The sequence below is a fragment of the Schistocerca piceifrons genome, chromosome 3 (genome assembly GCF_021461385.2).
Source record: "Schistocerca piceifrons isolate TAMUIC-IGC-003096 chromosome 3, iqSchPice1.1, whole genome shotgun sequence".
NCBI classification, from domain to species: Eukaryota; Metazoa; Arthropoda; class Insecta; order Orthoptera; family Acrididae; genus Schistocerca; species Schistocerca piceifrons.
Window position 1 is genome coordinate 749,399,628 of NC_060140.1, and position 15,607 is coordinate 749,415,234.

At 42.2% G+C, this 15,607-nt stretch overlaps 1 protein-coding gene across 1 annotated transcript in view; it reads left to right on the forward strand.

Moving 5' to 3' along the window:
• The window catches only part of LOC124789603 (fidgetin-like protein 1), a 196,166-nt gene that overhangs the window by 15,685 nt on the left and 164,874 nt on the right, over positions 1–15,607 (forward strand). Inside the window, exons 2-3 of the mRNA XM_047257012.1 lie at positions 8,643–8,779; positions 11,009–11,176. Of these exons, the coding sequence (XP_047112968.1) occupies positions 8,643–8,779; positions 11,009–11,176 (305 nt within the window). The remainder of the gene's footprint in view (positions 1–8,642; positions 8,780–11,008; positions 11,177–15,607) is intronic.

Consider the following 15,607-nt stretch of genomic DNA (forward strand, 5'->3'; position numbering starts at 1 on the left):
GGCTTCCAGTTTTCAGCCGCTAAGTCGAGTGTCATGCAGTTCTGTCAGCGTTGTACCGTTCATCCGGAACCTGCACTTTACCTTAATGACGATCCACTCACTGTAGTGGAGACACATCAGTTCCTAGGACTGGTTTTCGACACTCGATTGACTTGGCTCCTTCGTCATCGTCAGCTTGAGCAGAAGTGCTGGCAACACCTCAATGCCCTCGGTTGCCTGAGCAACACCAATTGGGGTGCAGATCGCTGTACGCTGCTGTAGCTCTACAGAGCCCTTGTCCAATTCCGAATTGACTATGGGAGTGTGGTTTATGGTTCGGCAGCGCCTTCAGCATTGCATTTACTCAGCCCTGTGCACCACTGTTGGGTTCGATTAGCGACAGGATCTTTTAGGACGAGGCTGGTGTCCTTCCACTGCAGATCAGACGTGCGCAACTGCTCGCCAGCTACGCAGCACACATTCATAGTTCCCCTCAGCATTGAATTACCGTCTCCTTTTCCTGCCCTTGGCAGTCCATCTCCCGCATCGGCGGCCCAGATTGGGGCTAACGAGTGCGGTTTGTGTGCGGTCCCTTCTCTCCGAACTGGAGTCCTTCCCTTTATCACCTCTACTTGCGGTCTGTTCACGTACACCTCCATGGTGTACACCTCGGCCGCAACTTTGTCTGGACCTTTTGCATGGCCCTAAAGACTCCGTTAACCCTGCCACTCTCCGCTGTCACTTCCTCTTGATTCTTGACATGTTCTGGGGCTCTGAAGCAGTATGCACTGACGGCTCAATGGCTGATGGTCACGTAGGCTTCACATATGTTCATGGAGGATATATTGACAGAGTGTATACGACCCAGGACAACTAGGAGGTCTGGGAAAAACCCGGGAATTTTTCATTTTTTAGTTTTCAGTTAAATTTTTGTAACTTTTACTGGTAAAAACCAATACTCTAACAAAGAATATTACTGTATCTCGCTATTGCAGAATAATACTGCAGCAATAAAACACGAATGAGAAGAAAAAAAATACAAAAATAATACTTAAGTTGCAAAGGAAATGCACCATATACAAGAACAAAACACAGTGCTCATACAAGCGTCTGCCAACAGCAAAATGTGTCAAAGTCTTTAGGAAGACTATGCAATATTTCATAACAACAAATTTCCTCCGATGAGCATTACGTCACAACTGTTCACATTAAATTCATTGGAGCGGTTGCGAGTTAGCTTATGTGCATGTGCAGATGAGTCGCGTATGTGTAGCACCTTCTCCCGCTTCTGGCTACAGAAGTGTGGCAGTTAGCTGTATAAGCAATAGCAGCAAGCAGCGAGATGCTATCTGGAAAAATTTTACTGGTGCGCCTAAGCTGCCAGATTCACGTATGCGCAACAGGCCCGGAACTAGGAGGCAGGGGCACACTGGGGTTTCGATAATGGTGCAGGCTCTGGCAGTTGACCCTGAATGTAAATAAATGTAACGTATTGCACATACATAGGAAAAGAAATCCACTACTATACAGCTACACTATTGATGACCAACAGCTGGAGACAGCGTCTGCCGTAAAATATCTAGGTGTAACTATCCAGACCGACCTTAAGTGGAATGATCATATAAAACAGATAGTGGGAAAAGCAGATACCAGACTCAGATTCATCGGAAGAATCTTAAGAAAATGTAACTCATCCATGAAAGAAGCAGCTTATAAGGCACTTGTTCGTCCTATTCTTGAGTTTTGGTCATCTATCTGGGACCTCTATCAGGTAGGACTGATAAAGGAGATAGAGAAGATCCAATGAAAAGCGGCGCATTTCGTCATGGGGTCATTTAGCTGGTGAGAGAGTATTACGGAGATGCTAAACGAACTCCACTGGCAGATGTTACAAGAGACGCGTTGTGCATCACAGACAGATTTACTATTGAAATTTCGGAACAGCACTTTTCAGGAGTCGGTCAACATATTACTCACCCCCATCCCCACGTACACCTTGTGTATTGACCACGAGGAGAAAATGAGAAATTACGGCCAATACAGAGTCTTACCGATAATCATTCTTCCCATGCACTATTTGCGAGAGGAACAGGGTTTGAGGGATCAGATAGTGATACTGAAAGTACCTTCCGCCACACACCATTAGGTGGCATGCGGACTATGATGTAGATAAGCCAATTTTCCAACATGTACAGATACACTGTTTCCAGTAACAGTTTTTCTGCAGAGGATAAATTGATGGAAAACTTTGAACTAAGAGACTGCACAGATCACTGTACCGCTCACAAGAAGTGTTGCTTCATGACTGAAGAGAAATTTCTCAAAAGACTCATCTCATCCGTAAGCTGTTGTAGCTGTGCCAAATATTCAAAGTGTCTGACTTTGTGATCAAGAGTCAGGGCTTGTACCCATTGCAAACAGTAAGGCTTCAGCCTCAGTTGTTTCCGTAAGATCTTCCAAACAGTCAGTTACAGTATGTTCAGCTCTCTGCTTGCTCTGTTTGTTGAATTCTGTGGGCTACGTGCAAAACTTGCCTGCACGCAATCAATCACTTCTTCACTCACTAGGGGCTGGTCTCCATTGTTTACCCTTTTCATAGGCTTTCTGAAGTTTTAAACTTCGCTTACCATTTCTGAATGGAGTTGGCAGTTGGTAAATCATTGTTGAACTTTTCTCCGAAGTTTCATTGCACTGTTAGGCAAACTGATGTGAATGCATTTCAAGCATAACATATGCTTTCTCAGCACTTTTCACTATCGTGCCTAACTGTGTTACTGCTGTACTCTTAGTGGCAGAAGTCTGAAATGCAGCTGCAACAGTGTAAAACTCTGAGTTTTTCCATTTGAGTGTTGACTTTTGTGATAATATGTCGGTTAATGCAGCTACAGTGATTTTGTGAAATCATTTCAGTCATTCATAATGACCTTGTATATGATACAAATGGAGAGTATATAGCTTGATTTAGGGACGATACTTCAATCTGAACGCAAATAAATTTAGTTTGTTGTGCATAAATAAGTGGAAAGATCTATTGTGTAATTAGATAATTGGCCACCAGTTAGTGGAAACATTAAAAATTGTAAAATATCTAGGAGAAACCATCTAGATCAGCTTAATGTGAAAATCACATAAAATTAAATGTAGGTAAAGCGGATGTTAGACTGAAATGCATTAGAAGAAACCAAAGAAGTGAAGTAGCTTGCAAAATCTCCATTCATCTTACTCTTCATGATTGCTCATCAATGTGGGACCTTTCGCAGATATAATTAATAGTGTAGATAGAGAGATTCCGAGTTGAACAGAGCATTGTGACACTGGTATAGTGATTGCAGTTGGACAAGTCCAGAAACAACTTCAGATCCTGTTGTGGCTGGCCAACTGGCCGACAGTGTGTCGCCAGAGACCAACAGCTGGACATCAAAAGGGAATGACAGACAATGGAGATGGTACAGCATAATAACAAGTCCCAAGGGCAAACTGAAATCGAATACTAAGACATAGCGATTACAGAACCAAGACAAGATATGTAGTGAGATCAGTACAGTAATGCAGAGAAATCAAATCTAATGGACAGAGCTGCCATGCTGCTGGTTTCAAAGGGCGGCTGTGAGCCTTGTTAGGCCGGTTGGACAGGCGTGTCTTACAGTGCACTTCCATCAGCACCTGCGTACCAGAATTGCAGCAGTGATGCCTAGCAGCTGTAATTGGTGTCCATACTACCCAGCAGGTCTTCAAACATGAAGGTACCAGATCCCTCCTCTCTGAAATGGGTGCATAGGATTGGAAGTGCCCTGAACAGTGCTGGGGAAGGTGAACAGATGGCATGGCTTGAAGCCTGGCATAGAAACTTGCCAGCAGGGAAGAAAACTCTGGGGTGCCCAGCGGTGTGAGCAAGGACAGTGTGGATGGCAATGGTTGAAAGGGTGGAGGTTGCCCTGAGACCTCCAGTTTCATGCTCGCATCATCTGGAACTGCTGCTGGTGGATGAGAGCATAAGTAGTAACTTGGCAGGTGTGGGAGCATCAAGGATGGGCATTCCAGGACAGACTGGGGCAGCAGCAGGCAGGACACTTGGCAGATGCAGATGGAACTGGTGGTATACTGCGTTCCAAACACCTCAAAGTATCCACCATCCTAAGATGCTTCACATGTGTGCAACCACTGTGGCTGGCACCCAATAGGATTTCACTCCAAATGAACTTGCCCACACTGCTATGCCTGGCATAAAGCGTCTGGTGGGTCAGGTCCAGGATTCCATGGGCTGTGGGGCTAGGAGTTGGAGGAGAGTATGTGACTGCCATGCATGGAGGATCTCCGCTGGGGTTAAGATCATGGTCAGGGGTGGACCAGTAGGTGCTGAGAAACAGCATGAGCACAGCTGTTGAAGTGGAAGTACCCACGGCTTTCAACATTTGTTACTTAAACGTATGCACCATACACTCCACTTCATAGGAGGAGTGGTGAAATGGCAGACTAAACCAGTGTTTGATGCCAGTGGAGGTGCAGAACTGTTCAAGAGCTGCCACCATGAATTAGGGCTCATTATCTGACACTATGGTGTGAGGTAGGCCTTTGATGGCAAGAATCTGGACAAAATCAGTGACAGTGGCATCTGTGATGGTGGATGCCACGCTGGCCACATATGGATAGTTAGAATAAGCATCCACGACAATGAGCCACATAGATCTCAGAAAGGGGCCAGCAAAGTTCAGATGAATATCCATCCCAGGGGCAATGGGGTGCGAGCCAGGGGGCAAAAGACTAAGGCAGAACTACCTTGTGTCAGGCACAAATGGAACAGCTGCACGATGTTTCCTCCACATCTTTGTTCAGTTCCGGCCAGTTGGCATGGCACCTCGCAAGGACCTTCATCCATGACATACCCAGTGCTCATGATGGAGGAGGTGCAGAACATGTGGGCACAAGGTAGGTTGGATGACAACATGGTGAGTATCCGTCTCTGCTTCAAGTGGAACGCTGGAGATGATTGATAGAATGTGGGAGAGACAAGCCCGTGCCTGGAGCTCAGGCTTGGCAGACTTTGAAAAAGAAGTGAGCCACCCATAGAGCACATAGTGCATGACACACCGCAAGATGGTGTCGCGGTGGGTATCTGCAGCAATGTGAGTAGTTGTAATGGGAAACTCATCCATTGTTTATTGTCATTCCTCACTGATGTGAAAACAGGGGATATCCTGTTGGTCAAATGCCAGGTCAGGCCGTGAGGAAAGACGAGAAAGGTTGTCCATATTTGTCCGTTGTGCTGTGGGTTTGTGTTTAATGGTATAAATGCAGGAGATGAGGAAGAGCACCCAACGCTAGAGGCGTTGTGCAGCCCACTCTGGAAGCTGAGATGGGGTCCAAAGAGAATCACTAGCAGCTTGTTTTCTGTAATGAGGGTAGACTTGGTCCCGAAAAGACAAACGTGGAACTGCTTGATAACAAAGGTGATTGCAAAAGCCTCTTTCTCAATCTGTGAGTAATTCTTTTGAATGGGTTTCAGCATCTTTGATGCATAGGCAGTCAGCTTCTCTGTACTGTCATTGTTCCTTTGTGCCAGCACTGCACCGATGCCATAGGGAGATCATCTGTGGACAAAACCAGTGAATGTGATGGAATAAACATTGTAATGCAGGGTGCCGAGTGCAACATGTGCGTCAGCTGTGTGATTGTATGTTCACAGACAGCTGTCTACCTTTATTGACCACCTTTCTTTTGCAGCTGGTTGAGCTGTGGGCCTTCTGTGGAAGGAACTTAGAATAATGATTTGCCTTCCCCAAAAACGCCTGCACCTCCTGGAGATTTTGGGATAGAAAGTCAATGGTAGAAACATTGTGGTCGGTGGGATGAATCCATCTTTGTTGAGCAGGTGGCTATGTTATTCCACTTGCTCCTGAAAAAAACTGACATTTGTATAACTGGCACTTGAGCCCTGCATCAGGCAACATATTAAACAGGATATGAATGTTGTGCAGAAGGTCCTGACGCATAGTGCCCATGACAATTAGACCATCTAGATTGTTAGTACAACCAGAAAGGGACATTGGTAACTGTCTCAGGGATCTCTGGAAAACCGCTGGAGTGGAAGAGATCCCAAATGGCACACACCTGTATTTTTATAAGCCAAAAGGGCTGTTGATGATCATAATGGATTGTCATTCCTCATCCAAGGGAATCTGCAAATTGTCTCAGCAAGATCTCTCTCTTCAGTCTGTGTAGAGTTAAAGAGAGGTCGTGCTCAGCACACACAGGCCGCAGCATCTGAACATAAGAATATATGGGCCTGAAAATCCGTGATGCACCTTAGGCCAGGTTCAAACAGAGATGCGGATGGTGGTACAGAGGTAACTGACTTTCTGGAAAGGAACCATGATGGAGACGACCTGAACCTTGCCAGTGATGGAGAGCCCAAACAGCCAGAAGACATCAAGACCGGAATTATTGCCACCTGAGAGTCTACCGACAACAAATAGAGCTATCAGTGAGATTACCTATTAGTATGTACTGTTGACTGTAAATTAACCCTGTAGAGGAACTGAACTGTCTCCAATGGTGACCAGTGTACCGGAGGGCAGGGCCAGGTCGGGGAACCAAGATGAAAATATCTGTGGAAATTGATCAAAGAAATAGTAGCTATTGTGTCCACCTATAAGAAGGCATCATAGGTTGCAATTGTAAGGGTGAGAAATAACTTGGAGGTTGAAGAAACAATTGCCTGAAGCTCATTCACAATCACATAAGGCATGTGACTGGTGGCATTTGACTGTGTTGACAGTTGACGTCAAACAGTGCAGAGATGCCCATCTTTCCCACAATGGGTGTAGTGTGCCCAGTGATCTGGACAGTCCGCAAGTGGATTTGCTTTGAAGCAGTCGGGACATGATGGAAGACCCTGCTGCTTATGTCAGTGGGACATAATAGGTTGTTCAGAGGCCATAGAGACATGTGAAATCAATGAATCATGACAATGCTGGTTGGAGGAAGACTTATGAGACTTCCACCCCCGAGGTGGCAACTGGAACATTGCTACTTGAGGTCGAGCCATGAGGTGTTCGTTAGCAGCCTGTGCAATCTCAAATGAGTGTATGATTTTCAAAATTTCATCTAAGGGTTGTCCAGTTTTAGGGTTGCAGTATTAACTTCTGGACTGGGAACCAATTGCACCACGTCACCTCAGATCAGTGAATCTGCATATGAAAATTTGCAAGCCGGGTTTGTAAAAGTGATATTCCAATATCGATCAACCCTTGCAGGTCTGTCACCCATGTGACTGATCGGACTGCTTATCGTATTGACAGAACTTGAGGCACAATGTGACACATGAAATTGTTGTGAATAATAATTGGACAAGAATGAATACATCTCCTCAAATGTGATTGCAACCAGATTTGACAGTGAAGCCAACTTCTTTGGGGAAGCCCAAGGAAGGAAGAGCGATCATTGGAGATTGTCATCCAAAACCAGAAAAGTTGTGAAATGCTGTTTCATTCACTGCAAATGTGTGTCACAATCCTCTTTTGCATTGTTAAATGGCAGAAATGTAGGTGAGCAGCACTCGGTATGGGGAGTGAGTGCAGCCTGGATGGGTTGGGAATCTTGAACTTGTAAGCAATCCAGTACAGGTTGAAATTGTTATTGGAACTGATGTAGAAACTGCTGCTGCAGGAACAGCTGTTGCTTTTCCACAAGCTGGAAGAGCTTTGGCGTCCATGGAACACCTCTAACCTTTTACCTCATTGCCAGTTACAGCGACAGAAATCAGACAAGTTTGGGAACAATTTCAGAACTAGCAGTGACTGGTGGACAGTGAGTCACCAGAGAACAAAAGATGGACAATACGAGAGAATGACAGACAACGGAGATGGCATGGCAGAATAACATGTCCCAGGGGAAATCTGAGATTGAATACTGAGACATAGTGAATTCAGAACCAAGACAACAATGTGCAGCAAGATCAATATGGTAATACAGAGAAATCACAACTAAGAGATGGACCAGTTGCACTGCTGTCTTTAAAGGTTGGTTGTGATGCCTTGTAAGTGGGCCGGACATCATGGCTTATGGTGGCCCTTACTTCACAGCGCCTGCAGTTGTAGCAGTGCTACCTAGTGGCAGTCACTGATATCCATACCATCTGGCAGATCTTCGAATGTGCCAGGCCAGTACACCAAACAGGTTCATTTGGGCAATGCGAGAGCATTGTGGAGATGCTCATCATACATCAGTGGCAGATAAGATAAGAGGGGCTTCACAGGGAGGTTTACTGTTAACTTCCAGAGACCTAACCTTCCAAAAAGTTTCAGGCAAAAAATATTACTTCCTCACTCATACATCTCAAGAAATTATCTTGATGGAATAATCAGAGTATCCTGTAAGAGTGGAAAAACACAGCACAACATAATTTCAGCAAGAGGCTCCTGAGTTGTAGATGAATCATTGATATGCATACTGCTGAGTTGTAAAATGGATAATGAAGGAAGTGAGCTGCAGGGTGCCACCTTCTTTCTAACATTTGGTTCTCATAACTTCCTGAACACATCAGGGTTCAATTCATTTAATTGAAGGAGAAACTTTTTGTTTTTGCCAAATCTGGTACACTGGTTAAAATGCCAGGAATATGGGCTCTCCACTACAGTTGGTAACACTTATTTTTTATTTTTCAGGTCTTCCAATGAAACAACATGCACCATACTAGAAGAGCAATTGCAAGAATATGCAAAATTGGTTGACAATCAGGATGATGATGACGTTAATAACTATGCAAAGCCCATTGAGGCTCTCACAGCACGTGCTAAAATTGGTAAGTTATTTTCTCCAAACCTTGTTACATATGCAGTTTCTGAAAACTGCAAAACTAAGGTGCTTAAGAATTTGTAACTCTCACACTGTGACATTTTTTTAAGGCTTTTGAAATAATTTGAGTTATAAAAACCTCTCCACTTTATGTGAGAAATAAGATGGCTTGTGTATAAAAACATGCACAGGCATGCAAAGGCACAAGATGATGTCAGTGAGAAATGGCTAGTGGCTGTATAAGAAGTCAAGTCCTAGACTCTTCACATTCATGAACAGCTGTTGAACAGCTCCATGAATGCTGTGCCACAATTGTGAGTTTGGAAATACACAAGCTTTTAGTTTACAGGCCACTAGCAGGAAATATCTTAATTTCCCTCCAGTGGCTAGAGACTTTTAATAAAGTTTTGCAGACTTCAGTGGAGAATCATTGTTTGTGGGGATTCTAATGGTGATTTTCTATCAGATAGTACTGATTGAGGACACCTAGATTTGTTGAAGACCAGTTTGGAATTATTTTTCTCCCTAAAATTCACTGTGAGTGTTGCTCAGAGGCCTTAAATCGGAATCCTTGAAGGAAGATGATATATTTCTTGTGAAATTTTCTAGGAAAATTTAGTGAACCTGTATCCGAAGAAGACTGTATGAACATTATATTGCCATAATCAGTGTCTTGCTTAGGTATCATGAGAATACTATAACAGAAATTAATGTTGTAGGAAAAGTGTAGAATGTAAATACTTCAGGATTAAAGGAAACCACTTACTGAAAAGTACAAGTGTTGAGTTGTCGATAGGTACATACAAAAGAAAGAATACTTGCTAGCTTTCGGAGTTATCTTTTGATGAGCTACAGTAAAACTCGCTAGTGAGCGCGCGCGTGCCCCCCCCCCCCCCCCCCCCACACACACACACACACTTACTTTAATTCTAAAATGTTTATTTAAGAAAGATTAATGCATGTACAGAGGCCTGTAGACAGTAATTTTACTCCTACACTCGATAAGAAAATAGAATATGACAGAAAATCAACTGTATTTTTGGTATGTATTCCATTTACTTTTTAAAATGTTAGTGCTTTTTATTTTTGGTTTCATTTAGATTTCTGTTCCAAGGATTGTGTGCGCATCTCATTACTGTTAATAAGTGAAAGAGATTGTGGGACCTTCCTGGAATGGTTCCGTAGCTGACAACTTCCTTTTTGTGGTCAGGAAGGGTGTGTTTTCAAATGTTTTGCACAAATGCCTCTGCTGTAACAAACATATTTTGATTCTGCCTGTTACAAATGCTGACACTGTGGTGAGCTAGTTATTCAGTAGTCAACGATACATATGAACCCAGTGACAGTGTTGCTTATGGTAATGTGAACCAAAGGGCAAAACATTTATCTACTAGATTTTTGTGCTAACTTAGGATGGAACTCTTCAGTTGTTCTCATGGACATCACCTCATTCCTCCCACTAAGGAAAAAAATCCTCGCTAATGCTACAGATCAAACCTTGTCATAGTCATTCCGTTGAGATATGTCTTCCCCTCTCTTTCTTTTAATGTAAATGGATAGATAAAAAGTCTACTCACCACCTGGCAGCAGGGGAACATACACATGAAAGGATTTAACTTTACAAGCTTTCAGAGCCAGTGGCTCCTTCTGGCAAAAGAGTTGTAGGGGAAGAAAGAGGGGTAAGGGGAAAAGACTGGAGATGTTTAGGGAAAGGGGAAATAGTTCAGAAAAGTCATCCTGAACCCCGGGTCAGGGGAGACTTACTGGATGGGATGAGAAAGAAAGACTGATCGTTCAGGAGTGGAAACAGGCAGATGAGGCATATAGGTCACAGATTAGTTGGGTAAGTGCAGGAGATTCCTGTACTTAAAACTGTAAAAGAGGCTGGTGTAGAGTAGGATTACATCCAGAAACAGGGACTTTCAGTGTTAGGCCGTTGGGAGTAACTCCAAGGGACAAGCTGGTTTCAAGAAACAGAATGCGGGACCTTAATTTTGATAGTGCAAAAGCGTGTTCTCTTTCTTTTGTAACATATACTCTTAAAGATGGAACAGTTATATTCAGAAGTTTAACTTTACTTCTTCTATTATCATCACTGTTTCTCGAAGAGTGACTTTTATTTTTAATGACATTGTTATTCCTATTAGTAATTGTAATTTCAGTAATTTTCATCTTTGATTAATTCTCAAAGCAAAAAAAAATTCTTATAAAATATTTGAACTTCTGTATCATATAGAAAGCTTCCAGTGGAAAAGTGACCTAAAGGATGCACAATCAATCTTGAATAGGATGCTTGTTCCACTTGACTGCAGTGGTACATTAGAGTGTCAGGCTGCAAGAGTAACAGATAGTGACATAAAGATGCTGGGATCAGCCCTGAAGAAGAACTGGAACAAAAATTCAGGTATGTTTCTTCTGAATCTTCACAGAAATTACATACTTTATCAAATTTATGCAGATAATGGCTGCCTTGATTATATAAGGCCCTTGTGCTCCCAGATTGAATATGGCTGCCAGATGTATGGGTCAGCAAGATCTCCATATGAACACAGTACACTATGAGGAAATTACATTATCAACAGGGGCTTATTACAAAAGCTCAGTTCCTAACTCATGTACGGAGGTTGAGCAGCCATCACTATCCACAGGATGGCTTCTCTTCGTTGTGAGCTTAGCATATGGGGCATTGCCTGTTCCAGAATAGCCAGCATCAATCACTGTTAACGGACCAGCACTAGAATATTTATTCTGTCACTGGACTGTTTATTCAACAGTCATTTGAAGGCAAAGAGGCAATTTTGGATTTAGATGAGGAACAGCCTCATTGCGGTACAGATTGATGAAATTTATGTCCAAAGCCAGGGATGGCGTAGTGGATCCCATTGAATACTGAGGAGGCCCAGAGAAAGAGATATCAGACTTGTACAGCTATCATAATGCATGTAAGTTTAAACATGTGCATTGGATTTAATACATTTTTCATAGAAATAAACACAATATCATGTAGAAGGTTACCTACTCTTCCTGCATAAAGGCATCTAAATGGTGATATAATCTCAACTCCTTCAAAGAGAGCAGTACAGTGATATGGTCGGCAAACACTAATGGATGGTGAGCAGATGTAGGTGGCAGCTTGTAGTGTTGTATCTGTTCAAGCAGCCAAATAAGATGAGTGACATCCTCTTCATCACCTCATTTGCACATTTGGGATGCGACCAGACCAATATGATGTAGGTGCTTCCTGTAACAGCTGTCATAGAATGTGTGGTGACTTATAGTGTTCATGAGTTTTCTGGTGCGAAGATTTTTTTCTCGTACCAGAAGTTAGCAGTCGACACAGAATTCACTTTGACATAATCTTCACCTTTGTATTTGGAGGTCTCTTGCCATTCTATGCTCCAGTTCTCTCTGATTGTTGATTTAATAATGTTTGAAAGATATGTAACTGGTAATTCCATGTGTATTCTTGCTCTTTCGTAGACAGTTGCTTTGGCTAGCTTGTCTACTATTGCATTGCCCGTTATACCAAAGTGCACTTCTACCCAGCACATGGTAACTTCCTGATTCTTATTTGTCATCTGTTTGGTCAGATTCATGATGTCGTATGTTATTAGATGGTTGGATCATGTAATGTTCAGGTGTGTCAATAATTCAAGTGCAAGTTCCTTTGGGAACTTAATTTTCATTGCATTTTGACAGTTCCTGTCCCAGTAAGCACAACAATATTTGCCTTCTTTCTTTGAATCGTAGATGTAGATGAATCTTGCATTGTTGTTTGGAGAAAAGTACTCCATCAAAATTCAATTATTTGGGTAATTCCAGCCTAAGTTTGTGATATCTGGTCTTGTGCACACTGTGACTGTTTAGGTAAAAATTTTGTACTCGGGTATTCCTGGTTTAGATTTAGGGAGACTCATTTGCTTCAACTGAGTGTAAGTTGGTGTAGATTGCATTGCTTCCAGGCATACACTGAGTGCCTTTCACTGGCAATTATCTGATTATGTTAGGTATGTGTTGTGAGCCAACTCAAAACAAAGACTTGCATAATCCCTGTATGGACGTCCCAAAGCCCGATGCAGTCCTCATCCAGTGTTTGTATCTGCTTCTTGTCTTACACCCATGATCGCTCATAAATATATCAGTGGACTTTCTGCAATATATGACAGCTTTGGTAAGATGCGTCTTCCACTGATGTTTGTGGTCAGTATAGAGTACAAGATATTTGACTGCTGTTTTGACTGGTGATTCTTATTGCCCAAGCTTTAGTGCCTCCATAGGAGGAACCCTGTGTCTGGTAGAGAGTAGAACCTAAGACTTCCTAGGTGATATATCAAACTAGTCTTCACTGTGTACATGTGAAGTCTAGACATAGCTTGATCAATCTCCTGCAGTTCACCAGGAAGGGTGTAACTTGCTGAATAAGTCATCAGCATATTGTAAAATTGTTACTTTTTGTGACTAACTGTTATATAGAACCAGTGTAAATATATCGAAAATCAGGGGAGAGATAATAGATCCCTGTGGTAGCCCATTGCTTGTCATTCTCAGTCCCGCATAATTATTTCCACTTCTTACAACCAGTGATCGATGTGAAAGTAAGTGGATAAGTTTTCTGATGATGCTGTCAGAAATATTCTGCCTCCACACTTTGTCGACCAACATCAATAAGGTAAACACCTGAAACATTCATGGATGTAGGTTATTTCCATATTTTATGGACTATAAGATGTACTTTTTTCTTCAGAAAATTACCTCCATAATTCAGGTACATCTTATACTCAAAATTAATCTAAAAATGTCCAGTGTTTGATTTCAGATTCCCACCAGTCTTTAAAATGGCCATATATTTGATGCCTCAGGAAACCTCTCTCTTCTGGCAACATTGGATTCAATTGACAGCAGCACTGCACCAATGCAGCTAACGTGAGTTGTGGGGATTCACAAGCTTGCAAACACTGTCTCCTTCCCAACCCACCATCACAAACCCAGAACACTGTCTAGCCCATGATGCGTCATTGCAGTGTATGGGGTCAGTGAACTTAATTGAAAATGAGGTGGTTCACTATGTTTTCCTGTCAGCACTATTCATGATGACTTCTATTTGGGGATATTATTTCTTTTGTTTCAAATATTATTACAAGTACAACATAGATGGTTCCTTCCTTTCCAGACCTCCCTTTCTGCATTAAGGAAGAGAGCATGTGGTAATGTGTACTATCAGTTCCTGGGACATAGTTCTCCCAGATAAGAAGGCTGTTGAGCTCTGGAACAGTAAAGTGTTTGTCAGGAAATGATCTCCTTCCTCATCGGTGTCTTGTTCAAATGAGTCTGGTGCCAAGTGTTCAAAGAAGTCATTCACTAATTTTTTTCTGAAGCACTGTTGTACTATTTTTGTTTCAGGCTCCACAAATAAAGTATATTTGTTGTCAGATGCTTGAGCTGGGTTCATCTTTAAGGTTGTTACAGAAATTTATCCTTGCAGATTTCATTTCGTATTTGAATAGTTGCTGTACTTGCCCCTGGTGGTTCTTTAATACAAGCAATAAAATTAGCGTGGCTCATTATTGTTTGTCCACATGCTGGAAAAGTCTGTATCTTTTCTGAAAGCACAGTATTGTACTTCTTACACTCCATTTTCAGAATGTTCCACCTGTAGGCTAGCCATATGACACCATGTATCATCCCTGCATCACATCTGCGAATGGTGGTTAGCTGATCAGATCTAAGAGGTTATGTAACTCCCTTCCATGTGAAGTCTAATATTAAAGAACTCATTGATGCCAGTCATATATCTACATGGTCACTTGATACAGTTATCCTTGTCAGGGAACGATCGTTTAAAATGATTAAGTTATGTACATTGACAATCTCCGCTGTCATTTTGCGGATGTTGCCTTCTTGGTCTGAGCCCTTAGTAAGGTGATGGTGCCTTAAAATCTCTCAATGTTATCTTCAGATGCCTTACCAAACTAACCAGCATGCTCAGCTATTGTTTCATTACGGTCATCCTTTGCAATCTGTAAATGGAAGTTATGTGTGTTTATTCCTCTTTGTTCAGAAGCTTGGAGTGTCCTTGAATTTTATATGAGATTCCTTTTTCTTATGCAGAGTGTACTCCCCTCATATCCATAATCTCTTTTGGCTTGAATTACATTAAATCCAAGAAGCAACCAGGTTTCAAACATTGCACATATTGGTATCTGGTCGAGTGTAAAAAATGTAGGAGGTTGTGTTTGTTATTTTTATTGGAATGAGCTTTCTGGTGGACCATTTTGTTAACATATCTTGCCATTGTTGAGATACAGACTTGGTAGCAATTCTGCAATGAATTCTCTTATGTTACTGTTGTCCAGTCCTGCATGTGGGCTACCCATTATCAGTTTTACCTATTCAACAGTTCTAACAACTGGACCCTCCTGAAGCCTGTGAAAGTGTGTGGAGTGATGTGAACTCTGGCATCCATAAGCTTTCATACATATTATCCGGTACCGAATGTACTCTTTCCTGTACAGTTCTCTGTTGTGCCACTGCTGTCTCTGCCCTATTTGCTTCATCATTGCCTCTTGAATTGTTAAACATATGAAGCCTTTCCCAGAAATATGTAGTCGACATTGGTAAAACATGTGATGTGTGTTCAAGTGGTTGACTTGCAAAGATTAGTTACTTTCATTTAAAGGTTTTGTGATGCCTGATGTATCAGGTGACCAACTATATTGGACTGAGAAAATACAATTGTCTGGGAGGGTGCCAAGTTTCCTGTGACTACATCTGCTTACATTACTAAATTTCCTTGAGACTGTTTGTTGGTATGTTATGCCTTCTATAGCCATGTGCT